Source organism: Eretmochelys imbricata, chromosome 6 (genome assembly GCF_965152235.1).
Source record: "Eretmochelys imbricata isolate rEreImb1 chromosome 6, rEreImb1.hap1, whole genome shotgun sequence".
Classification (NCBI taxonomy): Eukaryota; Metazoa; Chordata; order Testudines; family Cheloniidae; genus Eretmochelys; species Eretmochelys imbricata.
The window spans coordinates 37,433,576-37,449,211 of NC_135577.1; the positions used below are offsets into that span (position 1 = coordinate 37,433,576).

Below are 15,636 nucleotides of genomic sequence, written 5' to 3' on the forward strand. Positions count from 1 at the left end.
ACTGTTCCCTGACCCTGGGAGAAAAGTGCATGGTCCTGGCACTGTCTTCCTGTAAAGACTTTGAGGATGGTGCTGGTGAACTTCCATAAGGCGTCCAGATGATTAAGGGAGGGAAAGTCTTGTAGGAATGGAAGTCTCCTATTAAATGTGAAAGCCTTGACAGCTTTAGTTTTATGCCTTCCCCTTTAAAATAGACAAGGGCAACTTCCTGCTTGCTCAGAGTTAATGATAGTTCTGCCATAATTCAAAGGTAGTGGTGGTAATCCTATCCTGTTCCAAAGCTTCATATGTCTTGACCTTAGTAAAGCTTTTGATATAGTGTCCATGACCATCTCATAAACTAGGGAAATGCAACCTAGATGGCGCTACTATAAGATGGGTGCAAAACTGGTTGGAAAACCGTTCCCAGAGAGTAGTTATGAGTAGTTCACAGTGATGCTGGAAAGGGCATAACAAGTGGGGTCCCGCAGGGGTCGGTTCTGTTCAGTATCTTCATCAGTGATTTAGATAATGGCATAAAGAGTACACTTATAAAGTTTGTGGACGATACCAAAATGGGAGGGGTTGCAAGTGCTTTGCAGGATAGGGTTAAAATTCAAAATGATCTGGACCAACTGGAGAAATGGTCTGAAGTAAATAGGATGAAATTCAATACAAACAAAGGCAAAGTACTCCACCTAGGAAAGAACAATCAGTTGCACACATACAAAATGGGAAATGACTGCCTAGGAAGGAGTACTGCGGAGAAGGATCTGGGGGTCATAGCGGACAACAAACTAAATATGAGTTGACAGTGTAACCATGATGCGGAAAAAAGCGAACATCATTCTGGGATGTATTAGCAAGAATGTTGTAAGCAAGACATGAGATGTAATTCTTCCACTCTACTCTGCGCTGATTAAGCCTCAGCTGGAGTATTGAGTGCAGTTCTGGGCGCCACATTTCAGAAAGTGCAGAGAAGAGCAACAAAAATTATTAAAGGTCTAGAAAATATGACTTATGTTTAGTCTGGGAAACAAAAGACTGAGAGGGGACATAAGTTTTCAAGTACATAAAAGGTTGTTACAAGGAGGAGAGAGAATTGTTCTTCTTAATCTCTGAGGATAAGACAAGAATAGGTCTATAAGATGGATAGAAAGCTGGTTAGATCGGTGGGCTCAACTGGTATTGATCAATGGCTCGATGCGTAGCTGGCAGCCAGTATCAAGTGGAGTGCCCCAGGGGTCCCTCCTGATGCTGGTTTTGTTCAACATCTTCATTAATGATCTGGATGATGGAATGGATTGCACCCTCAGCAAGTTTGCAGATGACACTAAACTGGGGTGAGAGGTAGATATGCTGAAGGCTAGGGATAGGATTCAGAGTGACCTAGACAAATTGGAGGATTGGGCCAAAAGAAATCTGAGGTTCAACAAGGACAAGTGCAGAGTCCTGCGCTAAGGAGGGAAGAATCCCATGCATTGCTACAGCCTGGGGACCGACTGGCTAAGCGGCAGTTCTGCAGAAAAGGACCTAGGAAATAATGGATGAGAAGCTGGATATGAGTCAACAGTGTGCCCTTGTTGTCAAGAAAGCTAATGGCATATTGGGCTGCTTTAGTAGGAATGTTGCCAGCAGATAGAGGGAAGTGATTATTCCCCTCTATTCGGCAGTGGTGAGGCCACATCTGGAGTATTGCATCCCGTTTTGGGCCCCCCACTACAGAAAGGATGTGGACAAATTGGAGAGAGTCCAGTGGAAGGCAACGAAAATGGTTAGGGGGCTGTGGACTTATGAGAAGAGGCTGCGGGAACTGGGCTTATTTAGTCTGCAGAAAAGAAGAGCGAGGGGGGATTTGATAGCAGCCTTCAACTACCTGAAGGGGGGGCAGGTTCAGAGAGGATGGAGCTAGGCTGTTGTCAGTGGTGGCAGATGACAGAACAAGGAGCAATGGTCTCAAGTTGCAGTGGGGAAGGTCTAGGTTGGCAATTAGGAAAAACTATTTCTCTAGGAGGGTGGTGAAGCACTGGAATGGGTTACCTAGGGAGGTGGTGGAATCTCCATCCGTAGAAGTTTAAGGCCCTGGCTGGGATGATTTAGTTGGTGTTGGTCCTGCTTTGAACAGGGGGTTGGACTAGATGACCTCCTGAGGTCCCTTCCAACCCTAATCTTCTATTATTCTTCTATGATTCTAAGAAGCAATGGGTGTAAATTGCAGCAAGGGAGCTTTAGGTTGGACTTTAGGAAAACTTCCTAACTGTCAGGGTGGCTAAGCACTGGAATAAATTGCCTAGGAGTTTGTGGAGTCTCCAGCATCAGAGATTTTAAGAGCATGTTACACACACCTGTCAGGGATGGTCTAGATAATACTTAATCCTGCCATGAGTGCAGGGGACTGGACTAGATGACCTCTCGAAGTCCCTTCCAGTCCTATGTTTCTATGCTAAATGTAACTATAAATCTCCATTATTGTTTGACTGACAAGAGCTCCACTTGAAGTCAATGGCGGAATTCCCATTGAGTAAGGATTTTATCCTAGATTTCTGTCCCTAAAAAGAATTTAGTAGCCTTACGACCAAAACACTTACAAAAGTTATGATGGTGATGCTTGTGGATGCTTTTAGGACCGACCAAGTCTATGGGGGATGTATGTGTACACACACATACAATATTGAATTTGAGGTGTAGCTTAAGCAAAGCCATCCTGTTACCTTACCATTTTAAATCAGGCAAATCCATCACTTGTAGTTATTAGGGGTTTTTTTGGTAGCTGACCCAACATGTTTTAAGAGAGCTTACAACTTGCTTTTTGTCTACACACATTTTTCCACTTGGGACTGATTCTTTGAAGTATGACCTTCTTTGAACTCTTATCTACTAGGAAATGTGCCTTCTGGGATTTTCTACATTGAATATATTTACTTGAATTTTCATATGAATTTTCAAATCATGCTATAGAAGTGTATGGAAGTTGAAAGAGACTGTATTTGCTGTCATGTTTCTTATAATGCATATTAAAATTTGTTTAAGAAACTCACACTTCAAAAAAGTTTAAGGATCTTTATTTTCCACCTAAAAGGGAGACCTAATCACTTTTAGACACACAACTTTTATTTTCTTGCTCATTTAGAAAATAAAAAGAAACAAATGTAAAATAGTAATGAGTTTAGTATGATTGTCAGTTTTTCCAATTAATGCTCACTGACTATTGTTACTTGACAAAGAATGAACTTTTTTTTAAAAAAAAAATGTTTTTGCTACTAGATAACCCAAGAAGATATTAAGAAAACATATGGTGGGGCCTCTGGAAGCAGAGGCTATTATTCCAGTGCTTTTGCTAGGTTAGTATCTCTCTAGTACTTCTTTTATAATATTGATATAAACCAGCCAAACCTTTTGCATGCCACATTATGGCAAAAATGGTATACTATGTTTATATAAAATAATTCTAAAAATTGACAATTTCAGAACTTCTAGCAATAGTATGAATTTCATGTTTAAAAACAATATTTGTGATTACTGAATTAATACACAGTATTACAGTTGCCATATACGGCTATTTATGGTATTAATAACTTTAATAAAAGTGTTTTATTTTGGCTTCCAAGTCAGATACTGATATTCTTAAAAATATTTTCCCTACTAGCTCCACAAATGCATATATGCTTATATATAGACTGAAGGATCCGACAAGAAATGCAAGTAAGTGTGTGGGGGTTTTTTTTGACTAAAAATGTTAATTTCAGAGTAGGAAGGCTTTTTAGAGTGCATATGGGGTTCTAATTGCTATGTTTGTTAGACCTGATTTTCTTATTATGAGCTTAAGTAATTTTTAAACATGAGGCAAAGTAGAAGTGCAATTTACTTTTGTAGTTACTCTTTACCCTTTTAAAATTTTCTCACTTGCCAGTGTGATATTTCATGGTATCAGGACAGGAGTGTCTGTTTGATAAGTTTCACTGAAAGGTTTGTTCTTTGACTTGTTGGTATAACCAGAACCCATAGGCCTTCAGAAGCTCTTTCTCTTCTATGTGTAGATATTTTTCAAATACTTTAAACAAGGAGATTCCATTCAGCACCAGAACACCGGGGAGGGGGAAAAGGGGGTGCGACAGTGTCTGAAAGCTCTGTAAAGTAGAAGCTTGTTTTTAAAATATCAAATTGTGGGAAGAACCAACATATGAAGATTAGTCCATGTTTTTTCTTTTCCTTTTTAAAATCCAGGGAGATATGGTCCATTGTGGAAATGTACCCAAAACAGCAGTAATAGCTACACAAAATATACTACCACCTAATCAGTCAGAATAGTGTGTTTTTTTTTAGAATAAGAATCAGTGAAATTACTGCAGAGATTAAATTGGCTTGTGATTTCAAAGCTATATTTTTAAAGAAAGTAAAGATCTAGTGTAACCCCAGTCCATTGCCACAAAGGGAAGATAGATCAGTTTCTGTGCTGGAAAACATTCAAAATTGTTTAAAGATTCTGACAGCTGGTATTAGAACTAAATTTAGCCATACCGAATATTCATTTATTTTTATATTGATATCAAAAATAGGTGTCTACCAGGACTTTAGATCTCCTGAAATAATTTAATTTAGCGCCCTCTCACCCCACAAGCATAATGGATTGCTTTTCCAGTACCAGCAGATTAGAAACCTTTCCACCTCACATAGATCTCTGCAATTCTCAACACCCTCCCTGCCATAAATACCTAGGGGATAAGATGGGCCTGCTGGTTGACAGATTTGGACTCTGGTGAACCAGAGTAAGTAAAATCCAGAAGCAGTGATCCCTTATGGGGAGAGTACTCTCAATTGCCTACTTCCATTTATTTGTGCTAGCACTTAGGTGCCCCACTAGGGATTGTTTGCACGGTATATAATGAAGGGTCAGACCCAGTAACAAGGGAGCTTTATCTTAAGTGTCTCTGATCTCAACAGGAGCAGTATGGCATTGGGAGAGAGGTGGTCTTGTGGGAAACATGTCACAAACCATTTAGGTCTTTGTTAAAATCAGCACTGTGAATTCCACCAAGAAACTTATTTGGCAGTCAATACAGATTCCAAAGCACTGGTGTAATGGTCTTCAGCTTCAGTTTCTTAATGGCGTCAATGTCAACATGAATAAATTCATGACGGTCTTCATCAAAGAGAAGAAGTTGCATTTTTCTCTCCAGGTGCAGGTTGAGAAAGTGTTCTTGGCTGTACTTGCTATGTGGTTGAGAAGCAGGCCAGTATATCTTAACGTGTGCATCTATGTTACAGGTGGCAGTCCCATCTATTTGTAGATGCATGGCTGTCACCTGCATATGCAGTTGATGAATTCCATCACCTCATGTACGGGTGATAGAGCATTCAGCACTCAGTTGTGTGTGCATGCAAAGTTGAGCATATGTATGTGGGGAATGGATTGAAAATCTGGCCTACGTAATAACATTCTGCCATTGTAACTGTATTAGAAGGAAAGCTAGACAATCATCAGTTTCCCTTAATCCTTTCCTGCTGGGTGAAATTTTAGACTGCATAAAATTGATCAGAAAGTCAATCAGAACAGCTATGAGCAAGATTACGCAGTCAAGGAAATTAGCAGCAAACATAGTGAAGAGAACCGCAAAATATCAGTTTGAATTGACCCCTTGGAATTTAATTAAAAGATGGTTTTAGATATATTTTGGACTTGTATAGTGAATTTTGAGCTCGGTCATATTTTTAGACAAAAAAGGCCATTTTGCAACTTCAGAATTGTACTATTCCTTGCTTGCTTATTAGTCTAGCTACTTCAATACCATTGTTTCAATGACTGCATTTTAAGTAAGTGTTAGTTGTTAGTTTAGAGGTTAGAGTCCAGCTGGAACTTTGCCCTGGACCGGGGCATGCCCCGTTCCCTGGGCTTTAAGCCATGTTTGTCATGCAACAGGCCAGTGCCTATCAGTGACCCTCACAGCAGCTGTTGAAGGAATACCATATAAAGGATAAGTGCAGGATTTGCAAAAACTTTTGTCCCAGAACCCAAAAGGAGATGGACTTCTGCTAGAGAGCCTTCCTGATGGAGGCTGCGCTATGCCCAGCATCGGAGCCCTCCCGATGGGATTCCGTTCCTGGCACCTCAACATCGGTGCAGAGTGCCCCACCAGCACTGGGATTCTCCCAGCACCGTTCCCCCTTGCCGGTGCCCAAGAACTGTCAGAAGAAAAAGGGCTCCCCAGCACCTTCCAAGGAGGAGAAGGGGGCTCTGGGCAAAGGAGCTAGTTCAGGACACATGCCCACCCTGGAGCTACAGGGGAGTACTGCTAAGGTTGGACCCTCCTAGCCCAGCCAGGGATTCGCCTCCAACTCCTGGGAGTGGTAGGGGATCCCGGCTTCTACAGGGACCTTCATTGTCCGAGATGACCCGTGCAGCCAAAGGAGTGGTGGGCCTACGGGTACTGCAGATTTTATGCCAGGTGCCAGAAGTGGCTAAGGCCCTGCAGCCCCAAGGCAAGCCAGTCATGGGACCTCCCCAAAGGGCAGGGGAGCACCATCGGTCCCCGGATCACAGGTGTTTGTCCATGGCCTAGAACACTGGTCCTGCAACCCTGGTCGCTGGCTAGAAAGCCCAGGTCCCCAGTGCCGAGCTCTTCTTCCACGAGGCACAGATTGCTGGAACTGAGGCACCAAGACCCATGCTCCTGGATACCAACCAGCCTCCCAAGATCACCTTCGTGCAGATCTTTATCACCCAGGCAGCCTGCTAGGCACTGGTCCTCGCTGGTGCAGGACCGCTCACCATCGCAGCACTGATCTCTGCTGCCTCGGTACTGCTTGAGGGACAGGTGGCGATCCCTGCCCTCTAAACACCAGTCTCCAATGAGAGTTAGCCAGCACACGCAGGCCTCCACAGGCCCTCCGTGGGCACCAGAAGGGGACTGCTCCGAGTTGGAGTCAGGGTTCAGCCCATTGCCAAGGGGGTACAAATCCCTGTTGGCCAGTGAGACCAGCACGGCATCAGTGGCCTGGTCAGTGGCTTGTGGGATGCCGGTCCCATACTTCCACCATGGGGACAACTTAATGGGCACCAACACCCAAGGCGCCATCTCCAGAAAGGGAAGGGGAACTCGCCCCTCCCCTGGTGATGCCCTCATCGTCTTTGTCACCAGCTGAAGCGGTGGCCATGCCCTCCGGGATTAGCTGTCCCCCTGACGACGTTTAGGAGCACCAAGCTCTCCTTAAAAGGATGGCTACCAACTTAAACCTCGAAATTGAGGAGTTGGAGGAGCAATCAGACAGCTTGTTCAATCTCGTATCATCCTCCACCCTGGCCTGCCTTGCACTACCTGTCCACCCGGGGTCCTAAAGAAGTATTTCGTCCCCACAAAGGGGTTTGAATATCTCTATACACATCCATCAGTGGGGATGCTGGTCGTGTCCGCAGTTAACAAGAGAGACAAATGAGCGGCACACCAAAAAATGAAGACCCCAAACACCTAGACCTCTTAGGCTGGCTGTCGAATAAATATTTCTGCCTATAATTCTGGGTATCCAACCACCAAGCCCTGTTGGGCAGGTACAATTTTAATTTATGGGACTCCCTTATCAAGTGCAGGGAGGCCTTTCCATAGGACCTGGCCCTTGAGTTTGCCACGATCCTGGAGGAGAGCTAAGTGGTGGCAAAGGGCACCCTCATTGTCATGGGAAGCTACAGACTTGGCTGCCAGGGTGGTTGCCTAGGCAGGGGCCATGAGGTGCTGTTCTTGGTCATAATCTTTGGGGCTATCCCAAGAGAAGCAGGCCACCATCCAGGACCTCCTGTATGAGGGCGCGGGGCTCTTCTCTGAGTTCACTGACGCAAGGTTGCATGGCATTAAAGACTCCTGGGCCACCCTGCGGTCACCAGGCCTCCACACTCCGCAGCAGGCCAGAAAGCAGTTCTGGCCTCCTCCTCTGCCTCCTCCACCTCAGTCCTGGGGGTCTTCCCGGCAGGGGACCTACAGGAGAATAAGTGACACTGCCCTTCGTCCTCGCGATTGCCTGCTCAACCCAGCCCTTCAAAACACCACAGGGGCGAGAGATGAGCATTTTGAAGGTGCGACAGGGGACGGCACCCCAGTCAAGTACCTGGCTCCATCCTCCTGTTTTTTCCTCACCTGCCTATGCCCCTTCCAGTCGGCAGGGTTGTGAGTGACATCTGACCATTGGGTGCGCAACGCAATGTCCTTGGGCTACACCCTATAGTTCTCGACTGTCCCTGCCTCCCACCCCCCTTCGCCAGTTCCTCTTCATGGGCCTTTCTCATGAGCAGCTGCTTGCTCAGGAGGTAGAAAACCTCCTACAGCTGGGAGTGATGAAGGAGGTCCCTTGGAATATGAAGGGGAAAGGATTCTACTTCCGATATCTCCTAATCCCGAAAGCAAAATGGGGCTTAAGACGTGGACCTGTTTAGCCTCAACAGGCATCTCGAGAAGTTGAAGTTTAGCATGGTCTCCCTGGCCTCCTCCATCCCTTCCCTGGATCTGGGAGACTGATATGCCACCTTCAGATTTTCCATTTTCCCAGGACACAGATGTGTCCTCTGCTTTGTGTTGGGCTAGCACCATTTTCAATTCACGGCGCTGCCCTTTGGTCTCTCATCAGCCCTGAGAGTGTTTACAAAGTGCATGGCACCAGTGGCCGCTTACCTGAGGTGTCGGGACGTTCAGATTTACCCAGACCTCAATGACTGGCTGATCAAGCACTGGTCTCGGCATCAGGTGCGGGGGCACATCAGTCTGATTGCTCCAGTATCGCGATCTAGGTCTATTGATAAATGAGAAGAAATCAATGTTAATTCTGGTGCAGCACTTGTAGTTTGTAGCAGCGGTCCTCAACTCTACTCTGGCCAGAGCCATCCTCCCCAAAGCCTGATTCTGTGCTATTTCAGACCTAATTTCACATATGCAAGCCCACCCTCTCTCCAACGCTCACACGTGCTTGAGGCTGTTGGGCCACATGGCAGCCTGCACTTACGTAGTCCAGCATGCACAGCTCCATCTGAGTCCCTTCCAGATGTGGCTGGCGCCAGTCTACGTTGCCAACAGACACAACATAAACCAGGTAGTCAAGATTCTGGACCACATACTGTCGTTGCTCACTTTGTGATTGGACCCCACATTGGGGCTGGAGAGAGTCCCCTTCGCAGCCGTGTCCCCATCAATCAACCTGGTCTCTGATGCTTCGGCTCTGGGATGGGGAGCCGAGCTGGGCAATCTCTGTATGCAAAGTTGTTGGTCAAGTTGCAATTGCGCCTTACGCATAAATTTCAGGGTGCTCAGAGTGGTACGATTGGCCCGTCAAGCTTTCCTGCCTCATATAAAAGGCAGAGTGGTTCAGGTCCTGACTAACCATACCACTGCTGTGTTCTAAATCAACAGGCAAGGTGGAGCCCGGTCTTCGTCCTTTGCCAAGAAGTCCTCAGGCTCTGGAACTTCTGTGTTTAGCAACCAGAAACACTTTAGCAACCAGATCGCCTCAGCAGGACCTTCTCACCACGAGTGGTCACTCCATCCAGAGGTAGTCAGGTGAACTTGTTTGCATCCAGGCAAATCAGAAAGTGCCTGTTCAATTCAGGGGGCCGACAGAGGGTCCCTTTCAGATGCTTTCCTGCTCCCATGGTCGGGGGCTCTGATGTATGCCTTCTCTACGGAGCCGTTAATCCACAGAGTATTGTGAAAATCAAGCAAGACAGAGCATGTTAGAGAAGCTGTTACTCTGGAAGGAATTGTTACCATAGTGTTCATGTTTGTGAGTCACCTAGAATGGAATCGACACGAGCAGGCACGCTAAGACGAAAAAACGGCTTCATGCATTTACGTTATCCCTTTTGCCAGACTCTGCTTATGTTACTTTCAGGCGTTTTGCCATCTATCACGAATGGGAATTGCACAAGTCAGTAGTAGACGACATTTTCACTCAGTTCTGTTCAGCTCCCAAACGAAGAAGAAATGCAATGTGCGTTGCTCCAGAGGTGCTCTAGGTCTACGCTCTCAGGGTGATGCTCTCCTTCTTTTATCATTGGGTCATCTGAGCTACACCTTTCCTTCTTTACTGATCCTACCTTGAGAAAATTCATCAAAACATGGCAAGAGTCATCCTCATTGACCCATATTGGCCCAGACAGTTTTGGTTCCCGTACTTCCAGTGGCTGTTATCCTGCTGGCATCCAATCAGTTTCTGATCTCTTGACCCAGGAGAGGGGCAGAATCAAGCATCCCAACCCCAATATGCTTCAGCCTACAGCTTGGTTTTTGGATGGCTATCAACACCTAGAACTTTCCTGTTTGGAATCCCTACAAACGGTTCTTAACAGCAGAAAGCTTCAGTAGGAAATCCTGTTCAGCCAAATGGAAGCGTTTCTTCATCAGGGCATGTCAGAAGCCCAAGTAAGAGGATATTCCCTCAATTTTGGACTATCGTCTTTTTCTCAAAATGGATGGCATTTCCATGAGTTTTGTACGAGTCCACCTGGCAGCAGGCAGTATGTGCCATCTGATGGTTACTTGGTTTTCACTCACCCCTTGACTATCAGATTCTTAAAGGACCTAATTAGAACCTTTCCACCAGAAAGGAAGCCTGCCCCTCATTTGAACCTTGTGCTGTAAGCTCTGTCAAAGCTTCCCTTCAACCCATTAGCTACATGTTCCACTTCTCATTTATTTATGAAAGTGGCATTCCTTGTGGCTATCACCTCAGCCAGGAAGGTAGGTCAGTTGGGAGCCCTGTTGATCCCAACCTTCTATGTACAAAAGACACAATTGATTTAGAAAATCTCCTACTCTTTTTCTCTATGGAGGAAAGAGTCCGAGGTCAAACTGTCTCCTCTGAGGATCATGAAGTGGATTTCTGGTTGTATCTTACTGTCAATTTTCTCACCTTCCTCCACCACAAGGGTCTGAGGGCTCATTCTACACAAGAGCAAAAGCAACATCTACAGCATTTCTTCAGGAAGTGTATCTGGTTGACATTTGTAAAGCAGTGACATGGACTCCCATACATATTTTGCGAGATATTATGCTCAAGTACAGTACTCTGCTGCTGAAGGATCCTTTGGGACAGCAGTCCTTCAAGCTGCTCTGCTGCCTGCAACCTTGCCCTTTCCTCCTTCTTGAGTATTGCTCGTCAGTCACTCAGTAGAATACACATAGGGATCAGCGCTCAAAGAGGAGGAGGAGATTTCTGATAGTAACTGGAGGTTATTTGTGATGTGTGGTCCCTGTGCTTCAGACCTCACTTGGATCTGTGGTAAAGAAGGAACTAGAAAGGCGGTTGGCCGAAATGCCCTTTAATTCCTCATTTGGAGGCCCGAGGGTAAGGGCACCAGGTGCATGCCAACGGACACTGCTTCCAAAATTGTCTGACTTGGGGCACATGGAGCACATGTTTGTTCCACAGTGGAATACAGATAGAGAATGTGCATCTTGAAGAACCTCCAGTTACCATAAGGCAAGTAACTTCCTTATCCCTGTCCCGTGCCAGTATTTTTCTACATACAATGAATAATGGTATACTTCTAGCTTCGAAGGAAATACAACATTTTGTGTGTAACAGGGAAAAAAATTACAAGAGAACAACTATAGGCTAAGTACCAGGTTCCAATGATTTCTGAGAAGTTGGGTTGCTTTAAGTATAAAATAGCTATAAAGAAATATCATATCTGTTAGGGGGCTTATTCCTTCACCCACTTACTTCCCTGGTCCTTCTCGCATGAACAGAGAGCAACAATACCCGAAGTCCAAAGGTGCAAACAATTCGATGTTTATTGGGGTGAACTTCCAGCAAGCATGATTCCAGTTTCCTTCCTTAGTATCCTCCTTCCCAGCTCTGACACCAGAGAGCCTTACACCTGTGTCCCTGTTCCCATTCCTACCCTTAGCTAAACATGATTCCAACTTCCTTACTCCCATTCCCTGTTCCCATTTCCCCCTTTAGCAAAACATGATTCCAATTTTCTTACCCCCATTCCCTGTTCCCATCTCACACACCCACATGCCCACCCCTACCCACACCCAGTCACTTCCTCATTGACTACAGATTATATAGTAAAACTTGAGTTCTGCTTAGCTATACCTTAACCAATCATTTTCCTGAAATTTAACTAACCAATCCTAACATATTGTAACATGATTATGTAACCAATTATATCCCACCACCTCAATTAGTTTACACCCAGCAAAATTAATTACACAGCAGACAGGAACAATCACAGAACCAGACAGAGATTATACAGACAAACAACAGCAAAGTGGGAACTATAATGACAAAACAATACAGAAGTGAGGATTTCACATCCCAGCTATTGATAAGTGAGTTCTTGCCAGACAGGATGCTATCAAACTAAGTTTCCTTTTACATTTTCTAGGCACTTCCCTTTCTCTGGAGGCGATAGGCATTATCAGGACAGGATTGTATCCTAACAGCCCAATAGCACCTTATTTCAATGTGACTAGTTTGGAATGTGAGGATGTGACCGGTCGCTTCCCAGCTTATGGCTGCCTCTGCTGCTTAGCCAAAGGCCTGAGCCTAAGCACAGGGCCACAAACTGTCACAGTAAGAGAAGGCCCTTACACTGGCAGACAGTGGTTTTGATTCTTTCTTTTATACCTCTATCACTAGCCAAGTGATAAGAATACACCTAAATTCTTAGAGTATAGGCCTTTACAGACAGGCCTGAATATCTATATCCTAACAATATCCTTTAGTGGAAACAAAGATACGAATTAGAGACCATTAAACAATCCTCCAGCTTGCAATAGGTTGAGTTACTTGGTGATAGAATGCTGTCAGCTCAAGGATTTTTACAAAATATATGGCTAAAATAGAATATCTAAGAGAAGAGAACATAGACGTGATGCAAAATTTGAATGACTGAAATATTGGTCATTTCCAGCAAGAACCATTAATTTCCATATGCTATTTACTCCGAAGTGCCACAAAACCTGTAATTTTAATCAACTGCTGAGCACGTTTTCACAAAGATACACTGGATAGTATTTTCTCAGGAAACAAAAATCGTAAGGATTCTCAATTTTCAGCATCATCAGTGTCTAACCTTTATGATTTTCATATTGTCCAATGCCTAACTATGGCCAGCCCACATCTTCTACAAAGGAGGTGACATCCTAAACTACTTCTTAGGATTGTGTCCAGTTCCACAGGGCGTGACACTTGTAGGCCAAAAGACAGCTTCATTTGCAGGTGTTAACTTGTTCCTCCTTAAACTTTTTGAGAAATGTCACAGATTCTACATTTCTCCCTTTGTAGACAGAATCTTACTTAGTGCACTGCTCTATGTTAAAAAGAACACATTTATTTTATCATGATATTGATGATATAAGTTGGAATATTCTCCTATTCCAGGATGGTGAGTGAGCTGATTGTAATAAACTTCTTCTTTAGAACATAGTCTTCAGTCTTGACTCCCTTGATAAACAGCAAAACTCCTTGCTGACTCTGCATTATTATCTAACACTATCCTTAGTAAAAAGAAAAGGAGTACTTGTGGCACCTTAGAGACTAACAAATTTATTTGAGCATAAGCTTTCGTGAGCTACAGCTCGCTTCATCGGATGCTCATGAAAGCTTATGCTCAAATAAATTCGTTAGTCTCTAAGGTGCCACAAGTACTCCTTTTCTTTTTGTGAATACAGACTAACATGGCTGCTACTCTGAAAACTATCTTCAGTGGAATTCTAACCTCTTTGATAATGCTGGAGTACAACTGAAGAAATAACATCAAGTTGACTTCACCTCGCCTTAAAACACAGGCGAAAACCGTCAGTAGTTTAACTGAAAAGAGTAAAGTAGGAAGGGAGGAATTTGTCAGGTTGCTGAGAGGATATTGCAAACAGTGAAGAATTCTACAAAAAAGTGCCATTTAAAAAGTAGGCTTCCTTTTAATCACCATTTAATTTGTTTTTATTTATAGAATTTCTTGAAGTGAATGAATATCCAGAGCATATTAAGCAATTGGTACAGAAAGAAAAAGAGTTAGAAGAGCAAGAAAAGAAGCAACGTGAAATTGAGCGCAATACTTGCAAGGTTAGAATTCCAGGTTGTTTAACATTGACTCTACACTTCTGTTAAGAACAGTTGAAATATGCTGTAAATGATTACTACAATACCATGAGTCTTACAGTGAGTGTGTGAAGTATTTACATAGGTAACTCAATAAAAACTAAGGCGCTACATATCTGAATGCCATACAAAGTGGAGGGCTATCATCTGTAGTCAGCTAGATTACAGAATTTTAAACCACTAAGTAAACAAGTGCCATATTTTAGCAGTCTTTGACACTCAAAATCTTTCTGTATACCAGTGTGGCCCCTAGAAGTTTCCTTCAGAAATGAGATTCCTTGTCTGGTTTTTAAATTTAAATTTCTGGTTGAAAATATGTAACAAGAAAAAGTATGGGAGCTGTGATCATGCAGTTCTTAGGGTGAATTTCAATCAGTCTGCCTTAGGAGCAGATGCTGTTTTGCAGTGACAGCACTGTACAGCCTTAAAAATTATATTAACATGAAACTGTACTTTCACATCCCTTGTTGGTAGACTTTGAGAGAGGATGCATTTTAATATAAAATTTATTTCTTTATATTGAACATTGACCAAATAGTAGACAATCTCTATAGTTCTGGATCTGGCACTTTATGACTTGTAATTTTAAACCTTTTGTTCAGCAAATACTACTATTCAGTTTCTCTTCCACCTTCACCCCAGTGTTGCCTTTTAAAATGTTTTCAATCAGTTGAAATAAGGCAAAAGCTGAAGAACTGCTCCAGGTGTGTTTTGTTTGGTTAGTTCAAGATATCGCTGTCCATTCAAACATAGTTTTACACTAAAAGACATTACAGTATGGTCCATTTATCCAAATGGCCAGGAAGACACCCCAAACTTTCAGATATCCAGGCATTTGGATAAAAGAAAGTTGTATTTTGAGCTGCAGTTTCACGCATGTAGCCCTATGTTAGTGAATCACCTGCTAATAGGTTCTCAGTTAGCCTCTTAGCACCTGTTAGAGCTAATCAATAGCTTTGTGGTGTTAATGCTTAACACTTAGTACTTTGTTAAAGAATTAAAAATAATGCTATTGAAAATAAATTCAATAACTAACTCTTTATTAAAGTACAGAATGTAAAGCATTAAAAGAGCAAAGCTGTTGATTAGCATTAATAGGTGCTAAAAGGCTCACTGACAACTTATTAGCAGATGATTATTGTAAGGCTAATTGGGGTCACACTGGGATCAGATTTTCTGGTAATAGGATTTTGAATAAATGACAGTGTACTGTATTTGCAAATACGTTTGTGACAGACTAAGTTTATTAATTTTATTGATGTTTTTACAGATAAAATTGTTCTGCATGCATCCTGTGAAACAAATAATGATGGAGAATAAATTAGAAGTTCATAAGGACAAGACACTGAAGGAAGCTGTAGAAATAGCTTACAAGGTATAGCATCAGGCCTGGCAATGTAGCAAAACTGGCTGATGTAATTTGACGGATGCATAATATTTGTCCATAGTATATTTTTGAATGTTCATATTACCATCTTTGACTGCTCTCTTTTATATAGAAAAGCAGCACAAGGCATTCTGTTTTGATACTACTGACAGTTATTCCGTTGATAGCTATGAGGTTTTTGTATA

The 15,636-nt window shown here is 43.3% G+C and overlaps 1 protein-coding gene across 3 annotated transcripts in view; it reads left to right on the forward strand.

Moving 5' to 3' along the window:
* The window catches only part of USP47 (ubiquitin specific peptidase 47), a 94,490-nt gene that overhangs the window by 48,811 nt on the left and 30,043 nt on the right, over nt 1-15,636 (forward strand). For all 3 annotated transcript variants that reach the window (XM_077818413.1, XM_077818416.1, XM_077818415.1), the window contains 4 exons: nt 3,244-3,320; nt 3,626-3,681; nt 13,916-14,028; nt 15,335-15,439. In XM_077818413.1, the coding sequence (XP_077674539.1) occupies nt 3,244-3,320; nt 3,626-3,681; nt 13,916-14,028; nt 15,335-15,439 (351 nt within the window). The remainder of the gene's footprint in view (nt 1-3,243; nt 3,321-3,625; nt 3,682-13,915; nt 14,029-15,334; nt 15,440-15,636) is intronic.